This window comes from Macadamia integrifolia, chromosome 7 (genome assembly GCF_013358625.1).
Source record: "Macadamia integrifolia cultivar HAES 741 chromosome 7, SCU_Mint_v3, whole genome shotgun sequence".
Taxonomy (NCBI): domain Eukaryota; kingdom Viridiplantae; phylum Streptophyta; class Magnoliopsida; order Proteales; family Proteaceae; genus Macadamia; species Macadamia integrifolia.
The window spans coordinates 7,397,742-7,414,617 of record NC_056563.1 but is presented as its reverse complement, the minus strand read 5'-3'; the positions used below and the strand labels follow the sequence as shown (position 1 = coordinate 7,414,617).

Genomic DNA, 16,876 nt, shown 5'->3' with positions numbered 1-16,876 from the left:
ATTTCAATTCTGAAATGCTCGTCTATAAAACAAGATTTCAACAAGATAAAGACTCATGAAAGTTGCAGATTTACAGTGGGTTGCAAAACCTGAGACCCTATGAAGAAGAAGAAGAAGAAGAGATCAGGTCCTCCGTACTCAGGGTTCCTTGGAAATCATATATCTAATTTTCACTCCTCCCTTGAGTCTTTCAATTCACATATACTGTTCTTTTGGTATCACAAATACCGCTCTCTTTATGGGTATTTTGTGCAGGGTCATTCTTTTCTCTCTTTCGATGAGTAAAATTTGTAGTTTAGAAACACCTGGCATCAATGATCGGATTCTTGTCTGCCCAGTTTTGGAAGGTTTATTAGCGAGTTCAGAAGTTCCATGCTTCTGAAATCTTGGCTTCTTTACCGACTGCACAGAGTTTTTGTTTTAAAAAAGAAAACTCAAAATCAAAATCAAAATTTGTAGTCTTCCGATACTGATAACTGATCCGGATCGGTTAGGCATCAGCCGATACTGTTACAATATTAATACTTAGAACCATGGTTCTAGCCCATTTTCATGAAATTTCAAACTAGTGACCGTGTTATTTGAGATCATTGCCTGTGCTTATGTTTTTTTCTCACCCCCCCACCCTTCCCCCTTCCCCCTTGTAGTTTGAACTTATAAGTTGAAATTCCCTTGATCTCCAATCTTCAAATTCATCATCTTCCAAAGTTTTCAAGAGAATAAAATGGGACGCCTTACCTTGTTCTCCAGATCAAACCATCTCCCCTTTACAAACAAATCCGACGAAACCCAAATACAAACATCGAGAGCACCATTCACCGGCCTTCAGAAAACTTCACCTGCAAACCTATTCTTAAACTTCTTGACAAACACAACCAAATAGGGCTACAGTCCTCTACCATTTCTTGGGAAACCAACAGTTATAATGGCGGTTACATATGACATCTGTAACCTTTAACCACACTGCAGACTTGGACGTCTTATCCATAACCACCTGCCACATGGCACACTTAGACGTAAGAGTTTGCACATGCTAGAGAACCCCACACACATCTCACTAGTCAAATTTCAACTAAAACTAGTACAAACCACAGAAAGTATTCGAACAGTAAGTTCAAAGCTACCAAAAAACTGTACAAATCACAACACTAAAATCCATTACAATGAAATGGCATTACAATGAACGCACCCATATACATCCTACAAATCTGATGCCACAGGTAACTAAGTAGGCATTGTTCAACATTAAGTCCTACAAAAATTATTATTATCCACAGCAGCGGAAAAAGACCAGAACCAGCACAACCATAACTTATTGGCTACTCAATGTGAGCATAAAATATTGCCACCAAGTTATGAATGTATGAAAATGAGATCACTTCAGTTTTCTTTTTTTCATGTGTGTATGCATTGTGGGGAGGGAGTGATCCAGTCAGGTAACCAGTTAATTCCTTTCTCCAAGCAAATTAGCCAAACCCACAAGAAAAGCACACAATGCTTTCTCCAAATCTGGTTGTATGCAATTTACAGACGTACAATTCGTGTTAACAAAGGACATAGGAACTCCAGGGGCTAACTTAAACATTGAAAATGGCTAGAATTGAAAATGGCTAGAATGGCCCACACAAGCACACAAACAAAGAAAGTGGTCGGAATAGATGATTTTTGTGCTTACCATCACTAGTATTACAAGTATTTAATCAGTGCCCATATAACAACCACCAGAAGAACTATACCGATGACAGACAAAAGCATACACATGCAAGAGCAACCACCGCTAGTACGTTTGTTCAAAATCGCCAACCTCTTTTGTACACGCTGCATCCAACGAAAGTCAAAAAATAAATAAACAAATAGATCTAACTCTTTAATACACAAGTCCTCATACAACTAAAGTTATAACTAACAATATTTGTTGTAATAACATCGTTATCTTTAGAGGCAACATTTTGGATGTAGTAATTTACAGGTGGTGAAGAGTTTTCTATCTTTTTCCTAGCAAATTCCATAGGCGGCAAAGATAACCATAAAATGTATATAAACCCATTTATCAAGGCAACGACTTTTTTTGGGGGTCAAGCATTAACTCAGTTTAAGTCCATCAATCGGATATTCAAAGATTTTAGGTTCTGCACTTGTATCTGTACCAAGGCAATAGTATGAGTGAATGGTTCTATGGATGCAACAATAAACATGCGTTCATGTGCATCCATTGAATTGTTTGTGTACGCATATACATATGTTCATGTGCATGCATCAAAGTGTTTATGTCAGCATGCATTCAAGGTACAAAGGTATATGGATACTAAGAATATAACCTGTAGCCTGGAGTCTGTTGAGTCCACATGTTGGTCCAATGAATCCTGCACAGTCAAGGAGAAAGGAAACATAAATTTCAGGAAGGCAGAATTGAATTTAAAAAAGAAGGTACAATAGGATGAAACAAAAGACAAGGAACCAGTTAACAGAATCCATACAAGAAGGCTAGTTTGTAAGCCAAGTTCCTCATTGACAGCCAATGCAATATGTTTTGTACTTACTACAGTCTCCTCCAATTTCTCAAGACCTTCATCTTGTTCTGCTTCCAATACAAGCATATAAATGTATCAAAATCATGAAAGATCACCCTCAAAAGAGAGGGAGAGAGAGAGAAAGAGCATAGGAGCGATTTATCTTTTAACAAGGTTATAGAAATTTGCCTTTCATTACTTGCCGCTGAAGGCCAACAAGACCACTGTTGTCCAAGCCAGTTGTTCTGCTCATGACATCTGGCTTTATATCTGGTCCTAGCAAGCTGTCCCTATTCGCAAAATTGGACATATTCAGTGCAGAGGCCATCTGGTTGGCTTTGGATCTCAAATTTGCTAGCATATCCTGGCGCCTATGCATCTCCTTCTCTGTTCTGTGTGTATTTTGAACAAAAGAATTTGAGAAAACTTGAGGAAAAATGATTAACCAAAAGAATCAGCATTCAGCAGAGCAAAGGGATCTATAGTCCTCAAAGTCTAGATATCAATAAGCAAGTACACCGTGGTCAAAAACCAAAATAGAAAGGTTATCCGGAAATAAATATATTGACTGCCAAATTGTTCTCAGATCAGAAGTGCCACTTATCTATATGCAAGTGACTAAGTACAATAAGTTCAACTAAATGGAGGCCAAACAACCACTGAATAGGATGTCAATGGGAGAGTAATTTAATACCCCTTTTGGCCATGGATACCTTTGTTTTCAAGACTAGAGTTCGTTTGCCAAATGAAAAGAATTTTTCACAATTCATAAATGCAATGCAGAATGAGAATTTCGTCTCGCAATCATCTGATGGTTCCATTTTCCAACATGCCATCATAGTTTAGCCCATCACTGATGGAAGAACAAAAGGTTGTCCATAATCATGAAGAAACATATGTACCATAAAGCCCTCTCACATGCATTAAAGATTTATTTTTAAGGCGATTTACCACCAGCATTCAAAATCATCAAACACCAAGCCTAAGATGCAGCCAAAAGAGGAAGTAGAAGCCAAACAAAATGGAGAACTCTTGTCTCTACTGAGCCTACTGATAGTCGAAAACAAGTTTATGAACGGTACTATTGAAACAAGAGATGTTCTATACCATGAATTCATTCTTCCTCACAAGTTTCAAGACATAGATACAACATCAAAGCTTCATATTCTCAATTTTGTTCGTGTTATAGAAAAAATCAACAAGCATCTGTCAAAGTGTTCTTATTCCTCTTGTATTAAAAGACTCGAGGGCAAATTTTATCAAATTGATGGGGAATATGCAGACTGGTTAAGATATTGGTCCTCTTGCATATGAATAACGAGCTCTTAATTCTTTAGGTTTTATATCTAATGGGCAAAACTATAAAGGCCCAGTGATGCAAATAAAACACAAGAGTGGGCTTAGTTTAGAGAAAATAAGCCTTAGGCTGGGTTACACATATGTTGGGCCTTTGGTCCAAAGGGTTCTTAGTGTAATAGGATTAATTACTTAAGTTATGGGGCCTAGTTAGAGTTCTATTCCTTTACTTTTAATTGTTATTAAAGTGTTTTAGTTAGTCTGGATTAGATATCTATGAGTCCAGCCTTTTTAAATTTTTTCCCCTTATTCTATGCACAGTTTTAGTCAGTTAAGACCACCATCAAAGTAAGCTACTGGCTGGAGGAGTTCTAGGCCTAGTTTGAGTTTGTTTTTAGTCTTTTATAAGGTTGTAAGAGCTTGAGCCCAGACACAAATTTGATAAATAGAAGTTGAATTTTTGCCTTTGGTTCTGTCGTGATTCAGTAGGACCTCTGATGGTGATTTCAAGATTGGGGTATTGGTAGTGATTCCAGCCCTGTAGATCAGGTGATGAATGTTGTTTAATAATCAACAATAATGACTTTTGATGCCTTCTCCCAGATAACTAGATGTTGACTATATATTTTTGCTGTTGACTGATTAGCATTGCCTTCTCTTTGTGTTTCCCTGTATAGCAACCATGTTGTGTGCCCTAGCATTTTGTTTTTCCATGATTTGATACATATTCATCAGGTTTTGCAGTTGATTTGGACCAACCTAACCAATCAAAGGCTAAACTTGCCCCCAAAAAATTCGGGTCAAAGATAGTGAAATATGAAGCATTCAATATCTTTGAGAAAAGGAAGAATGCAAACGAGGTGTCACCATAGTCCAAGACTTCTAACTTCTAAGTAAAATCCAAAGTGCTAGAGATGTCACAAAATATCTCTACATTAATTTATGGTATTTTGCAGAAAGGCCTTCAACACTTATTGTCATGTCATCGGCATGCCAAAATTAGGATTTGCACCAACATAGTGACTGTTGTTTAATAATCACAGCTTCACCAGTCTTCACAACATAAAAAGAGTACTGGTCCATATGTCCTCAACTATTGTTTGTGGGGGTGGGTGGGGGTGGGTGGGGGGAGCACTAATGAATTGGTTAGCATTATGCATATAAAGGAGAACCTTTCAAGAAACTAACAGTATATTAAATTGCAAACTTGTTTCTCATGTAAACACAACCACATATTATTCAAATGTTGAGAAACAATTTCAACTGAAATACCTACATAGGCTGCTTTGTAGGTAGCTTAGATAAAAGGGACTGCAAACTATCAAGTCTGGTCCCTAGTATTGTAATCTTTCTCCTAGTGGCAGAGAAATGACGTTGCATATCTGGTCCTGATGGGGGCAAAGAACCCCTTTCAGAAATCATCCCGTTTATATCATCAGCAAGCTTCTGAGCCTCATGTAATTCCTTCATCCATGAGTCTGCCGAAGATGCCATCGCCGCTGAAAGATAACAGACGGTTTACTGAGATTTCAGATGCATATTAATGAAAAGAATTCAACTGAAAAAGTGACACACGCTCAAAATAACACACCAGCCTTGACAGTAAATAAGTGAAAAATTCAAGAGAAGAATACAAAATATTGTTGAACCAAAAAAACAACTGAAATATTAGCACAACCTCAGGAATCCTTCTTCATGAATTAAAACTTAGCTGTAGGAATACATTATTCCCAAGGAACTTCTCCCAATTCAAATTTCATTTCTATCTCACAGAAAACTATTTCAGCTGACTCCAACAATCCTTTGAATGTGGAAAAAAATCCATCTTTGAATAAATACTTTTGATATCTAATTTCTTCATTTTAGTCACTGCCAAAAATACTTTCCCTATATAATTTCAGTATTTTAGTCAGTGACTAAAATAATTTTCATACAATTACAGTTAGGGCTTAATAGTGATTGTGAGAATCCAAACAGCGGTGAATTGGTCTGGATTTGCCTGAATTCAGTAATGGTGAGTGGTCCAACTGCCAAGTTAAACTCCTACAAAGACCACTAATTCCTGCATGACAATAGCAGCCAAACTCAACAACAGAAGGTGGAGTATATCCCTTTCGGCTGTGGAAATTGAAACACAAAGGGCGATTTGATTCATGTGCACATGTATCAGTAACATTAGCTACTGTAATCATGCAATACTCGGTTGTCGAACTACCACATGTGCTTCCTATATACTACAAAATCCGCTCCATTTTTTCTTTCTTCACCAAATATTTTGATGTTAGTACTCATGATCCACCCAAAGAACAATGTTCCCAAAACTATACTTGTGCAATAACCACAAAAGTACTCCAGGAAACCAACCAGGTGACCCCAAGAAAATAAAAAAGATCCAGTGAATCTAGATGGCGCAAACCTGAAAAAGAATATGGCAACAGTTAAAGGCAATTTAAGAAGACACATACAATCTTTTCTTCCTCTAATTAGTTAAAAATTTCCCAGTCCTAGAATCAACGTAGTTGTACTAGCAGTAGAACCTATAAGCCTAACTGCGATCAACATACTATGAACACCAAGAAACTCAATTGCCTTTCTCCAATTGTATCAAAACAGCTACAAACAATCACTAAAAGAACCAAACCACATTATCATGAAAGAATCCTATAATCCTACCACTCCAACAAGATGCATTTATTCTCAAACAGCAACACCCAATAACATAGCTAAGAAGCCCTAATGATGAATCAATGGACCAAATCCTCCAAATGAGACCAAAAACCCTAAATTCCAATACTTTGCAACAAAACAGAAACTTCCCGTGAATCCTTTTCCTCAATCCAAGATACTAAGGTGAGAGCAATCAGGAATACACGCATAACAATGACATTGATCTTGAATTGGAAACATAGACAACAACGTAAAACGAGAAAAGAAGAACCAAATTTACCTCAAGCGTGAGACTTGAGTCTCTGACCAGACAAAAGCGATGTCCGTGTATGAGATATATATAGAGAGAGAGAGATTGGAGACAGAGTTTGTGATCTCGGCAGCTTTGACTGGAAGGGAAAGGAGGTGGAGACGACGACACACGCTGCTGCCACCAAACTCCGCTGTATTTGTCCGAGTCTTGTCGTCGAATTTAAAAGAAAAAAAAAAAAACAGTGTTGACAATTTTTATTTTTTTTTAAATGACATTATTACCCACTTTTGATTTTTTGATCCGCAAAACTACCACAAAAATATGAATCCAAATTGTGTACAAGTGAGCATCCAACGGCTAGGAGGCTCCAAGTATGCACCTCCATTGAATGTTCACTACAATTCACTGCATCACTATAAACCATTTTAATACTAAAAAGGCATAAAATCACTTTCATTTTTATTTTTTTTAAACACTTTTGGGTGTTAAAAACTGTACAATATAGTCTCTTTTCACCTACATTTTTACCCTTAACCTTCCCGCCCAAGTTCCCACCGGATCCTCCCCTATGCCATTGGAGTTCCACTATGCATTCAATGGCTGAAAGGGTTTGAGCATACACCCCAATACACATGCACACTTTGACACCTGGTCCAAAGAGAGGGATGTTGCTTTAAGGAAACTACCTCCTAAGAGAAGAGGAGAGAAAAAGAAATGAAAGAAGAGAATAATTGTTGTCTGTCTTTTTCATTCATTCTCTGCTGCTCTTATACACGAATATTATAGAATATTTTTTTAACTAATTTTGTTATAAGGAATTATATTAAATCCTTACACGTAATCCTCTACAATAGGCCTCATGCGAGGTCTAGTGCTCTTTAGAGAAAGTAAGATTGTTGCAACTTCCTCTTGACTTTTCTCCTTAAGTACCATGTGGTCCAAAGATGTTATATCACATTTTCCCAATTCCTTTCAACCATTGGGTGTGCACTGGGCCTCTAGTGCCAGTAGAGATAATCTAAATCCCCAATCTCACTGTTCTTGTTGGAAAACTAATGATTTAACCAAAAACATGATGAATACGTAATGGACTTTGGTTTTTAAACTATTTCAACCATAGTTTAAAAATTCAGATTGGTCTACACCGCATTGATATGGCCGATATCAATCAACTGGTATGATAACGTATAAATGTGAAATTGTCCACACAAAAAAGGCAAGTGTTTTCTGTGTGAGGGCCCACACATAGGGGCAGGGTGGCTAGGGTGCATGGTCGCTCACGGACAAAAAGTTTGATCCTAAAAATATATATATATATATTAAAACCGTTTTATTAAGTCCAATCTCAGATCAGTTGAGACTAATCCCGAGTTTTAAACCCGTGATTCCAGCTGCCAATTGTCCTTAAATTCGACTTCTCTATGGTGTGCAGGGCGCATCTGATGACTGAGCACCCAAACACGCACCCCAAGGGCTCCCAACCATCCAATCGGATGTGCGTTGCACACCATGCCGCACCGTAGAGAAGGCTCTTGCATTGCCCTTGCCGGTTGCTGCCTCGTGTCGTAACTCGTAAGTTCTCGATTTTTCCCGTACTTCAAAGACGGAAACCACAAACCGATAGTAAAAATCCAAAATCGACTTTCGACTCCTCCCGCCAAAACTTAAGAACGGTTAAGTAACCGTTTTTTCTTTACCTTAAAAAACAAACCCTATAAATCTCTCTTCATGGATCTTCAATTGGAAAATCCTTCTACGCAAGAGAAAAAAATTGGAAAATCTTTCAGTAGAGATCTCTCCCCATGCCACGAACTTACCTTTCCTTACTTCTGCTACTTCAAGTGGCTCAGTCAACAATTTCAGAGAGGCCACAGTTTAGAAGATCTCCATGGGAGTCCCACTCTTTCACTGGTAAGTTTTCTCCTCCGTAATATTTTTTTCCCAGTTTGCTTATTCTCCGTTTTTTCTTTGCCCATAGATTTGAACCCTAGTTTGAAGACCCATTAGTTCTTTAATTGGGATTTTTCTTTTTTGGGGTTATCCATGGGACCATGGGGAATTTTGTTAATTGGGTCCTTTCTTTCTTTCTTCTTCTCTCTCCCCCCCCCCACTCTTCCCTTTTTTTGTAGCTGGCTTGAATTAAAAATCTGAATGTGGGTGCTACTCAAGTGCTTATGATATCAAAATGTAGATAAAACGACAATCATGAATGTGGCCTACTGCTCTTGATTTAACTTTTAATTGAATAAAGTCAAAATCCTGGATTGACTTTAATCTAGTTCAAGCTTACTTAAAGAAAGTTGGTGGTCCGTGCAGTTGAATTATTCTTTTGGGGCAGATATGCTTTAACATTTGTTCCAGTCAAACTGCCTCCTTGAGAATATGGTATTGGCAAATCATCAAACAGAAGTAACTAAGATTATTAAAATTTTAGGAAAATATGAAAGGTACACAAAATGAGAAGGTTAAAATATGGATGAATGAGGAGTTGATGGACCATCAATTTTTGGCAGCTAAAATGTAAGCAATTAGGCCTACACTTAAATGTGTAAAGGGCAAGGTATAGTATAAGGTTTTGTTACGAAAGCTTAGTTTAACAAACCAGGACTAGTAGAGGAAGAAGAAGAGAAGAGAGAGAGATGATGGAGAAGTTGCTGAACCTAGTCTTAACAGGAAACAAACTTGGACTAGGAAAGTGACAGCTAACTCCTCCTAACTCCTACTAACAATTAAAGACATAAAACAATAAAGGAAACCACGATAGGGACACTCTCCCTATGTGGTACATATGTTAACAGGTTTGTATATGTAACATCTCTTTCAAGATGAAGTAGATGAGGAGAAAAAGTTAAGGTTTGAGTTATTTAGTAAAATAGGAACAAAATAATTCTGATAATATGAAAATATTTTAGTAACATTAATGTAGACTAGGGTAGAGGTTTAACCGAGCCTCAATATGCAGGAACTTTGAACCCAAGAATAACCAAAAAAATATCCACAATAATCCACGGCAGATTTATATTCCAGCAATACAGAATCAGACCACAGGTTTAAGAATATCAGCAAATATCGATCACAGTGTTCAACACTATCTATCCCAGATTTCAGTAGATCCAAAGGACTAATGTCCAGGAGTATTAATAAGGCAGCAGTCCAAAAACAATAGCAGAAAACAGCAGAATAGAATGAACAATTCAGAATATTGATTCTGTTAAAATTTCTGACAGACGCACTACATGACAAAAATCCGGAGATTTTGAATATCTTCCAAACGACAACTCAGAACCAGTCCTACTTAAGGTCGATCCACAAGGAAGGTCAGAGGAACAATTGACCTCAATTTGAGGCCTAAACAAGGGCGGCAACTAGCTCCAGCAAAAGAGGCCGAGAGGTACTTTTCAGAATTTCTGGGCAGAAAAAATTAACATACCTGTTCTGAGCAGTAGAAGATCTATGAAAACAAAACTTGAGAGTAATTAAAGAGCAGTATGGAGTTACTTGTAGGGCCCTCCTAGACTTCACGCCGCAAGAAGTCGTTGGATCGAACACCAACCCTTCTTCCTCGATCTAACACAAGGAAATAGCCATGGATACCCAGCGGCAGCAACAAGAGAGTTGTTTTCTTATTAGTCAAAATCGTGGCTCATAAAAGAGCCATATCCTTTATTTATAATGTTGGGGAGAGTTAACAAATAATAGTAACTCAGAGTTACTAAAAACTGATTACAATAAGTTATTAAAAACTGTAAATTGGAATCTAATGAAAATAGAAACTAGTCTTGGCAGAAATTAGAAACTAATTTAGGACTTCAAAATAGAAACTAAATAACTAATTAGTAACCCCATCAGCAGCCCAAATCGTGAGCTGACTTGGACCAGATCTGGGTCGACCCAGTCAGCCACTTGGGTCGACCTTGGTATTGGTTCTCCTTGTGTAAACCCTTGTCGGTACTGCATCAAACATCTCTTCTTTTCTCCTTCCCTCATTGCCTTATTCAACGGTCAGGCCTGCATGCATCTGTTTGTATATGTAATGCGTGTTTTTAATCTAGTCTTCTTGTAATCAGTACTTGTGCATCCGTTTTAAGCATATTTCACAAAAGACTGGAATTAAGCTCCATTATGAGTGGTCCTGACTTGTCCTTTACTGCCATCCTTCTTGTTTCAGCTGAGGACCCTAACGGAAAAACTTATTATAGACTCTCGAGACCACTTATCGGAGATGATGGAAGGATTTACACATGTTCAGGAAAAAACCTTTTGGCATTTGAAAGCAACGGGTCTATCGGTTGGATTATCTCTTTAAATTACACTTGCGACACTGAGATGGTCCCTGTTCAGGATGACAGAGGGAGGGTAAGGATTATAATATAATTAATTGACATATATTTATTTTATAAAATTAATTAATTTGAAGTAAAGCATGCCCTTTAGTCTGTGAAGGAAAAAAATATCTTAAATGATGCTTCCATTTAATCATCAAGCATTTGCCAGATTGATGTATGTCTCTTTCATATAAGTTTTGAAATTCTTCACTTCTGCATTTCAATGGTGGTTCTTAGTGATCTATGTTTCCAACCATTCTACTTTGGAGTCAGTCTATATGAACAGAAAAGAACTAAGTGATGAAACCTGTCCCTTAACAGGCTCACATTAGACAATGGTGAATACTTTCCTCTTAAGCACTTTTTATGGAGAAATAATCTTGTGATTGAAATTATTATGACAATTTTAGCCTTTTATGTCTATTTTTTGTATATTCTGTTAATCATCTCTTCGCTTTGTCAACTCTGTAACTCCGTCCTCTTATTTTTCTTCTGGATCTCTCTCTCTCTCTCTCTCTCTCTCTCTCTCTCTCTCTCTCCACCCCCTTCTGCACCCACCTCGCCAGACAGATGGCACTTCCTCTCCCTCTTCAACCATGGGCCACATTATGTTATTGTAATATCAACTTCAGTATTCTACATGGTTTCAATACTTTCTTTATTTGTTTCCTTTGGTGAATCTCTTTTTAGCTTCTGCAATTTTATACACCTTTAACACCAGCTATTGGCAGATATATTTGATTGCAGAAAACAGAGTACTGAGAATCAAGCCTTCAGATACTGGAAATTTTACTGCAGAAATTTTCTTTTCCTTGGACTCAAATACAGAAGGATCAAATGAAATTATAGGTCTTGCAATAAGCACGATTAGTTCATCCATTTTCATTACTGTTAAAAGCCGGGGGCTTTTTGCATTTAAGTTGCATGGAAAACTGCTCTGGAGTGCTGGACCTGTTCTTTATCGATCTGGCTACCGCCAAGGTTGTAAGAAAAATATCACGGATTGTTATTTTACTTCTGCCCCAGTCATTGATCAATGTGAAGCAAGTCTATATGTAAGTTCCTCTGTTGTCCATATTGTTCTCTTTCACAACTTCAAATTGAGCCGTCTTCCTTGAGGATATGATCATTACATTATGCAAACAGCAAAATAATATTTATCAATATTCAGAGTTCTGGGATTACTTTTGTTGCATAAATTAATTTAACTGATTGAATTTGTAGTAACCAAATCAAGCTTCAAACAACTGTGCAACTTCAGATTCTTTGTGACTGTTTTCACATTCATTACATATCTATTTGTCTCTATGATCAGAACTCAGAAGTACTTTATAGATCCCTGGTTCTTTGCTCTAAACATACTTACCCATATCTTTGTTTTTTGCAATTGCAGATCACAAACACTGAAGGACAGCTCTATTCCTTGTCTCTTCGGAGTCCTCACTTCAAGTGGATCCAGGATTTCAGTGATTTCGACAAGCTGCTTACAATTACCCCAGGAAACAATGGCCGTGTGTATGTCACAATCCCAGTGAGGGCTGTCGTGTTGGCACTGGATGTTTCGACTGGAAATATCCTGTGGCAAAAGAGTATTGGTCCATTAAGTAATGTAGAATGCTCACCAGTTGTTGATGCCAATGGTAAGTATATGTGCCATTTATAATGGTCAATGCAGTGCGGAGGCATATCAGGAGAGGCAAAATCCAGTTTAACTCTTTTTTTGGGGTGGGGGGTGAATATTTTCAAGGATTGAGCTATAGGTGTTTAAGACTTGATTCGTAAGGCTCAAGCTTGATGGTCGCTCATATTTTAGTAATAAACATGATAAAAGTTTGTGTAAAATTCACAAGAGTAATGATATATAAATAAAATAAAAATAAAAATAAAGTATTGCTTAAAATCTCACCTAAAAAATGATTGCAAGGTCAGACTTCCAGGACCTTTAATGTCCATTAGAGAAAGATTTTGAACAAACCTGAAAGGGTTTAAAGGCAACCAAATATATTAGATATATTATAAATGAGGTTTTTTCTTAAGGAAATTTAAGAGCAATGACGAGAAAATCATCGTAAGAGCCAATCTTGTGATAACATTGCCACTTCTCACTGATTGATAATGCGTATGAGCTTATCGTAAAATGTCTTTAAATCTTGACCTGTAAGCTTCTGAGACACTATTTTGAGGCATTTTCTTTATCTTTTCTTCAAGGAGTAAGAAGTACATGCTTTTTAAGATACTGAGTCATCTGTAGAATCAATCTTAGTACATGCAGGTACTACAACTGTAACACTCACTGTACTGCTTTTTTTTTTTTTATACAACAGGTTGGATTTCTATTGGTTCTGTGGATGGTTTCTTGTACTCATTTTCGCCAACCGGGGATTTCAAGAAATTTCCTAGAGCAACTACACTTGATTCAGTGGTTCAAGTTAGTCCACTTATTGATTGTTCAGGATTTGCAGTTTATATCTCCCAGACAAATATGGAGGGAAAGATAAGTAGGACAACTGCTGAATATACCTATGTCTCCGCCATGAAACCCATCAACGTTGTCTTTACTCTGTTGGTTCCAGCTACTGGAGCCATCTATTGGACTGAAAAGAATCTTGGTAATTCCAATATTTAGAAATCTTCCCTGTTCATAAGATGGATTCAGAATTCCATGTTTGCTAATATAATTTTTTCAATTGGTGGTTCTAACAGATAAACTCTCATCTTTATTGTTGGAAAGTGATCTACACCATTTTGCACTGGATGAGAGGCTTCTTCTGGCTTTTATAACTTCTGCAAGTGAGATTCTTTTTCTGTATGTCATCTATGATGACATTTGTGGTTGCTTTTGATGAAATTCTACCATTTGACCTTGAAATAATCTGTATTTTTTGGCCAGCTATTTCCTTGTTAAACAAAAGAACTGTAGTTTGATTAAATCAGCAAATGTTATAGATCAGTTGAATTTAGCTATCTAACTGTAGTTTCAAAATTGACGTTACATTTGTCTCCAGCTGATTTCTGTGATTATGTAGAGTTCTTGCAGTTGTGGACAGTTAATTAATGGAAACAATTTCCATAATTGTCATTTGTCCTACATAAGGATTTGTGAGCTCTTTTTGTTAGTCCTTGTTCCCCTGAACTAACATTACTATGTCTTTTTTGATTCAGAGATGGGCAATCCACTGCCATGTCGTACTAAGCGTAAGTAGAGAAAAAGTTACAACTGCCTTTCTATTTAGATCACTTCAACATGTATTTATATTTTGACTCTTACATTTTGCCAGGTCAGATACTTTCTTTAAGCTGCTCCCAAGCAAGACCCAAGCAACAACAGATCTACACAGGTGGATTGCCACTAAATCAATGAACATTGGAAACATTACCAACTACTATAAAAATACATTCTCTCTCCTCCTCTTTGCAGGCAATGAAAGGGAAATTCTACTTTTCCTGCTATTCCAAACTGCAGTCTTAATGGTACTAGCTGGATTTGTCCGGTTTTGTTGGATATTTTGGAGTAAAAGGAAGCTTCAAGATCAAAACCTTGGGAAATTCCTTGAAAAGAGAGTGAGTTTGAAATTCTTTCTCCCTGTAAGCCTCTATCTCTTTCCTTTATTCTGACCTCTTCTTCATTTCAGCGCTCTCTTCGAGTTAGAAAGAAAGTTTTTGATCGGACAATCACAGAGCTTGAGCAAAAGGCAGCAGAGGAAGCAGTGGGTAGTGAATTACTCGAAAAACTTGGAGATTTAGTAAAAGAGAGGGAAGGCATAGAAAGGAAGCTTGCAACTTCCTATAGTTTGGGTAAGGATACAGCTGGAACACAGCCACAATCTCTCCTTCCACTGTATGAAGGGAGAAGCAAGAGCTACTCTTTTCAGGGCACTAAGAATGAGAGTGTTACCATCTTCCACAAGTTGAATGATACTTCTGCTACTGAGACAAGCAGCCACAGCAGCAGTAGTAGCAAAAGTGAAAGCAGTGGGAGAGAGGTAAGCTGGTATTACGATGGAGATCAGGGTTCAGCATCAAAGGGAAAGGCACCCTTAGAAATTGAGCCATGGGAGAGTCCATCAGGGCAGGCATCAGATTCACAAGGATTCACAAACCCACCATTTGTTGAGCACACTTTGGGCGAGTTGAAGGAAGCAGATATCCATGATGAGGCAAGGGTGATTGAGCCCATACACCAGGAAAGAAGTAGTGGTGCGTGGTTGAAGAGGAGGACCCTGTCTTCTACTAACTAGAGAACAGTAACACTTTATCAAGAGATTGAAATACGAGTCAGTGCCCTTTGGCTTAGCAAAATTAACCAACTACACAAACTTTTATATCATGTTCAGGAGCTGGTAGGAAGTGAAACAGATCTTTATAATAGCTGATATAGTCTTTTACTAGCTCAAATCCAAAAAGGGATATGCCAGCTGATTATGTAGTTAATTTTTCACCCAAATATTTTGGTGTCAAGCATCAATGCTTAATTAGGCGTTACTATTGACTGAATTCAAGGACTTGAACAGTGACAATTTTGTATGTAAAAATGTAATTAACATCACTAGTTGGGTTGACGATCCATTGCGAGTTCATTATATTTGTCTAACCTTCTTTTTTGGGATCTCTGTTTTCATTTGTATCTTTGCTTAATTTTTAATACAAACTCTTTAATTGCCCATCAAGAAAGATCACAGAGAGTATTATTATGTGTATTTTGGATTGACCCATAAATCTTGCTCTTATCTCTTGTGGTATGAAATTGCATGTCTTATTTTGTAAGTGTGCTGCCTTCTGTCAGAGATGGGGAATATCGATGCTCCCATGCCACAGCACCACTCTGATTTCTGCTGTAAAACAAACTTCTGCGGTTTAGCCTTTTACTGCCTTAAAAGAAACAAATATAGAACACCTTAAATCTATTAAGGCCTCATCCACAAAACTTTCTAAGAGATGTAGAATTGCATCATTTAAAAGATTTAGTCGGATACATATGTGAAAAGAAAAAACAGAGCCTATTTCTTCAATATGAGGATCTGTGTATTGGGGAACTAGCACTTTGATACTAAACCACCACATAACCCATGCATTGACATGAGGAGAATCTTTCAGATTTCTGCGAAGGAGATCTTTCTAGTTGTTATCTAACCATCTTTATTACCAGGGCCAGCTACTTACTACTGCAGCTGTTTGTTATTTGCATTTATACCAAAATCCAGTTGAGTTTGCGATACGGTGAGGTTACCATCCTCCCAAGGAAGAATTTACACATTCTTCAAGGCTTTAGTTAGATATTAGGGACAGATGCAAATTTTGAATGCTAATAAAAATGCAGCATTTTCACTAATGAAATTTTGATATTTATATATGTTTCTTTGGTGATTATTTTAGTTATCAGGACTGTAGTGAAGCTGATTTTGTTCCCTAAGGATTCTGATTATATTGGTTGTTTCCATTCTAGATGATTTTCACCATTTCATTTCTATTTATAGTTCTTCATTCCATGTACGGACTGTTTTATTTCATTTCTAATTCGAGAACTTAATTCCGAACTATATAGCCTCTTTTCTTTTCTTAATGAGAGTGTAAATTTTTATTTCCATTGGATCATCCTAAATACTCTATGGGTGAGTACAGATAGTTCTCTTATAAATTAAAGACATCTAATTTGATAGGTACAATGGACTCAATTTAAATGAAAAGATAGGATAAGTTAATTGGTCTTGAGAAAGCTGCTTAGCTTCCACATGAAATCAGTAACTTATTGAAAAGATTTTTCTTGATACAATGAGCTAAGGCATCTTTAGGAGTCAGATTGAAGTCAAATAGATGTTAAAAGAGGG

The 16,876-nt window shown here is 37.2% G+C and overlaps 2 protein-coding genes across 2 annotated transcripts; one reads left to right on the top strand and one right to left on the bottom strand.

The window, feature by feature from the left end:
* Window positions 1–657: 657 nt before the first annotated feature.
* LOC122083489 (syntaxin-51-like) lies at window positions 658–6,938 on the bottom strand. The gene is made up of 7 exons (XM_042651319.1): window positions 6,754–6,938; window positions 5,083–5,305; window positions 2,700–2,902; window positions 2,478–2,578; window positions 2,319–2,363; window positions 1,676–1,818; window positions 658–994 (listed from the first exon to the last, which is right to left on the bottom strand). The coding sequence occupies exons 2-6, from the start codon at window positions 5,298–5,300 to the stop codon at window positions 1,687–1,689; spliced, it is 699 nt and encodes a 232-aa protein (XP_042507253.1). The 5' UTR covers window positions 5,301–5,305; window positions 6,754–6,938; the 3' UTR covers window positions 658–994; window positions 1,676–1,686.
* Window positions 6,939–8,187: 1,249 nt separating this feature from the next.
* Window positions 8,188–15,657, top strand: LOC122083868 (protein GAMETE EXPRESSED 3). The gene is made up of 10 exons (XM_042651782.1): window positions 8,188–8,637; window positions 10,895–11,082; window positions 11,783–12,106; window positions 12,445–12,691; window positions 13,376–13,660; window positions 13,755–13,841; window positions 14,214–14,246; window positions 14,330–14,389; window positions 14,470–14,612; window positions 14,684–15,657. The coding sequence occupies exons 1-10, from the start codon at window positions 8,529–8,531 to the stop codon at window positions 15,287–15,289; spliced, it is 2,082 nt and encodes a 693-aa protein (XP_042507716.1). The 5' UTR covers window positions 8,188–8,528; the 3' UTR covers window positions 15,290–15,657.
* Window positions 15,658–16,876: the final 1,219 nt, after the last annotated feature.

Coding starts and splice junctions, on each gene's coding strand:
- LOC122083489 (XM_042651319.1), bottom strand. CDS start 5,300: ATGGCATCTTCGGCAGACTCATGGATGAAGGAATTACATGAGGCTCAG. Junction 2,579..2,699: donor TCAGCGGCAAGTAATGAAAG/GCAAATTTCTAT, acceptor TATTGGAAGCAG/AACAAGATGAAGGTCTTGAG. Junction 1,819..2,318: donor CAACAGACTCCAGGCTACAG/GTTATATTCTTA, acceptor CGTTGGATGCAG/CGTGTACAAAAGAGGTTGGC.
- LOC122083868 (XM_042651782.1), top strand. CDS start 8,529: ATGCCACGAACTTACCTTTCCTTACTTCTGCTACTTCAAGTGGCTCAG. Junction 8,638..10,894: donor GGAGTCCCACTCTTTCACTG/GTAAGTTTTCTC, acceptor TTCTTGTTTCAG/CTGAGGACCCTAACGGAAAA. Junction 13,661..13,754: donor TTGGACTGAAAAGAATCTTG/GTAATTCCAATA, acceptor TGGTTCTAACAG/ATAAACTCTCATCTTTATTG.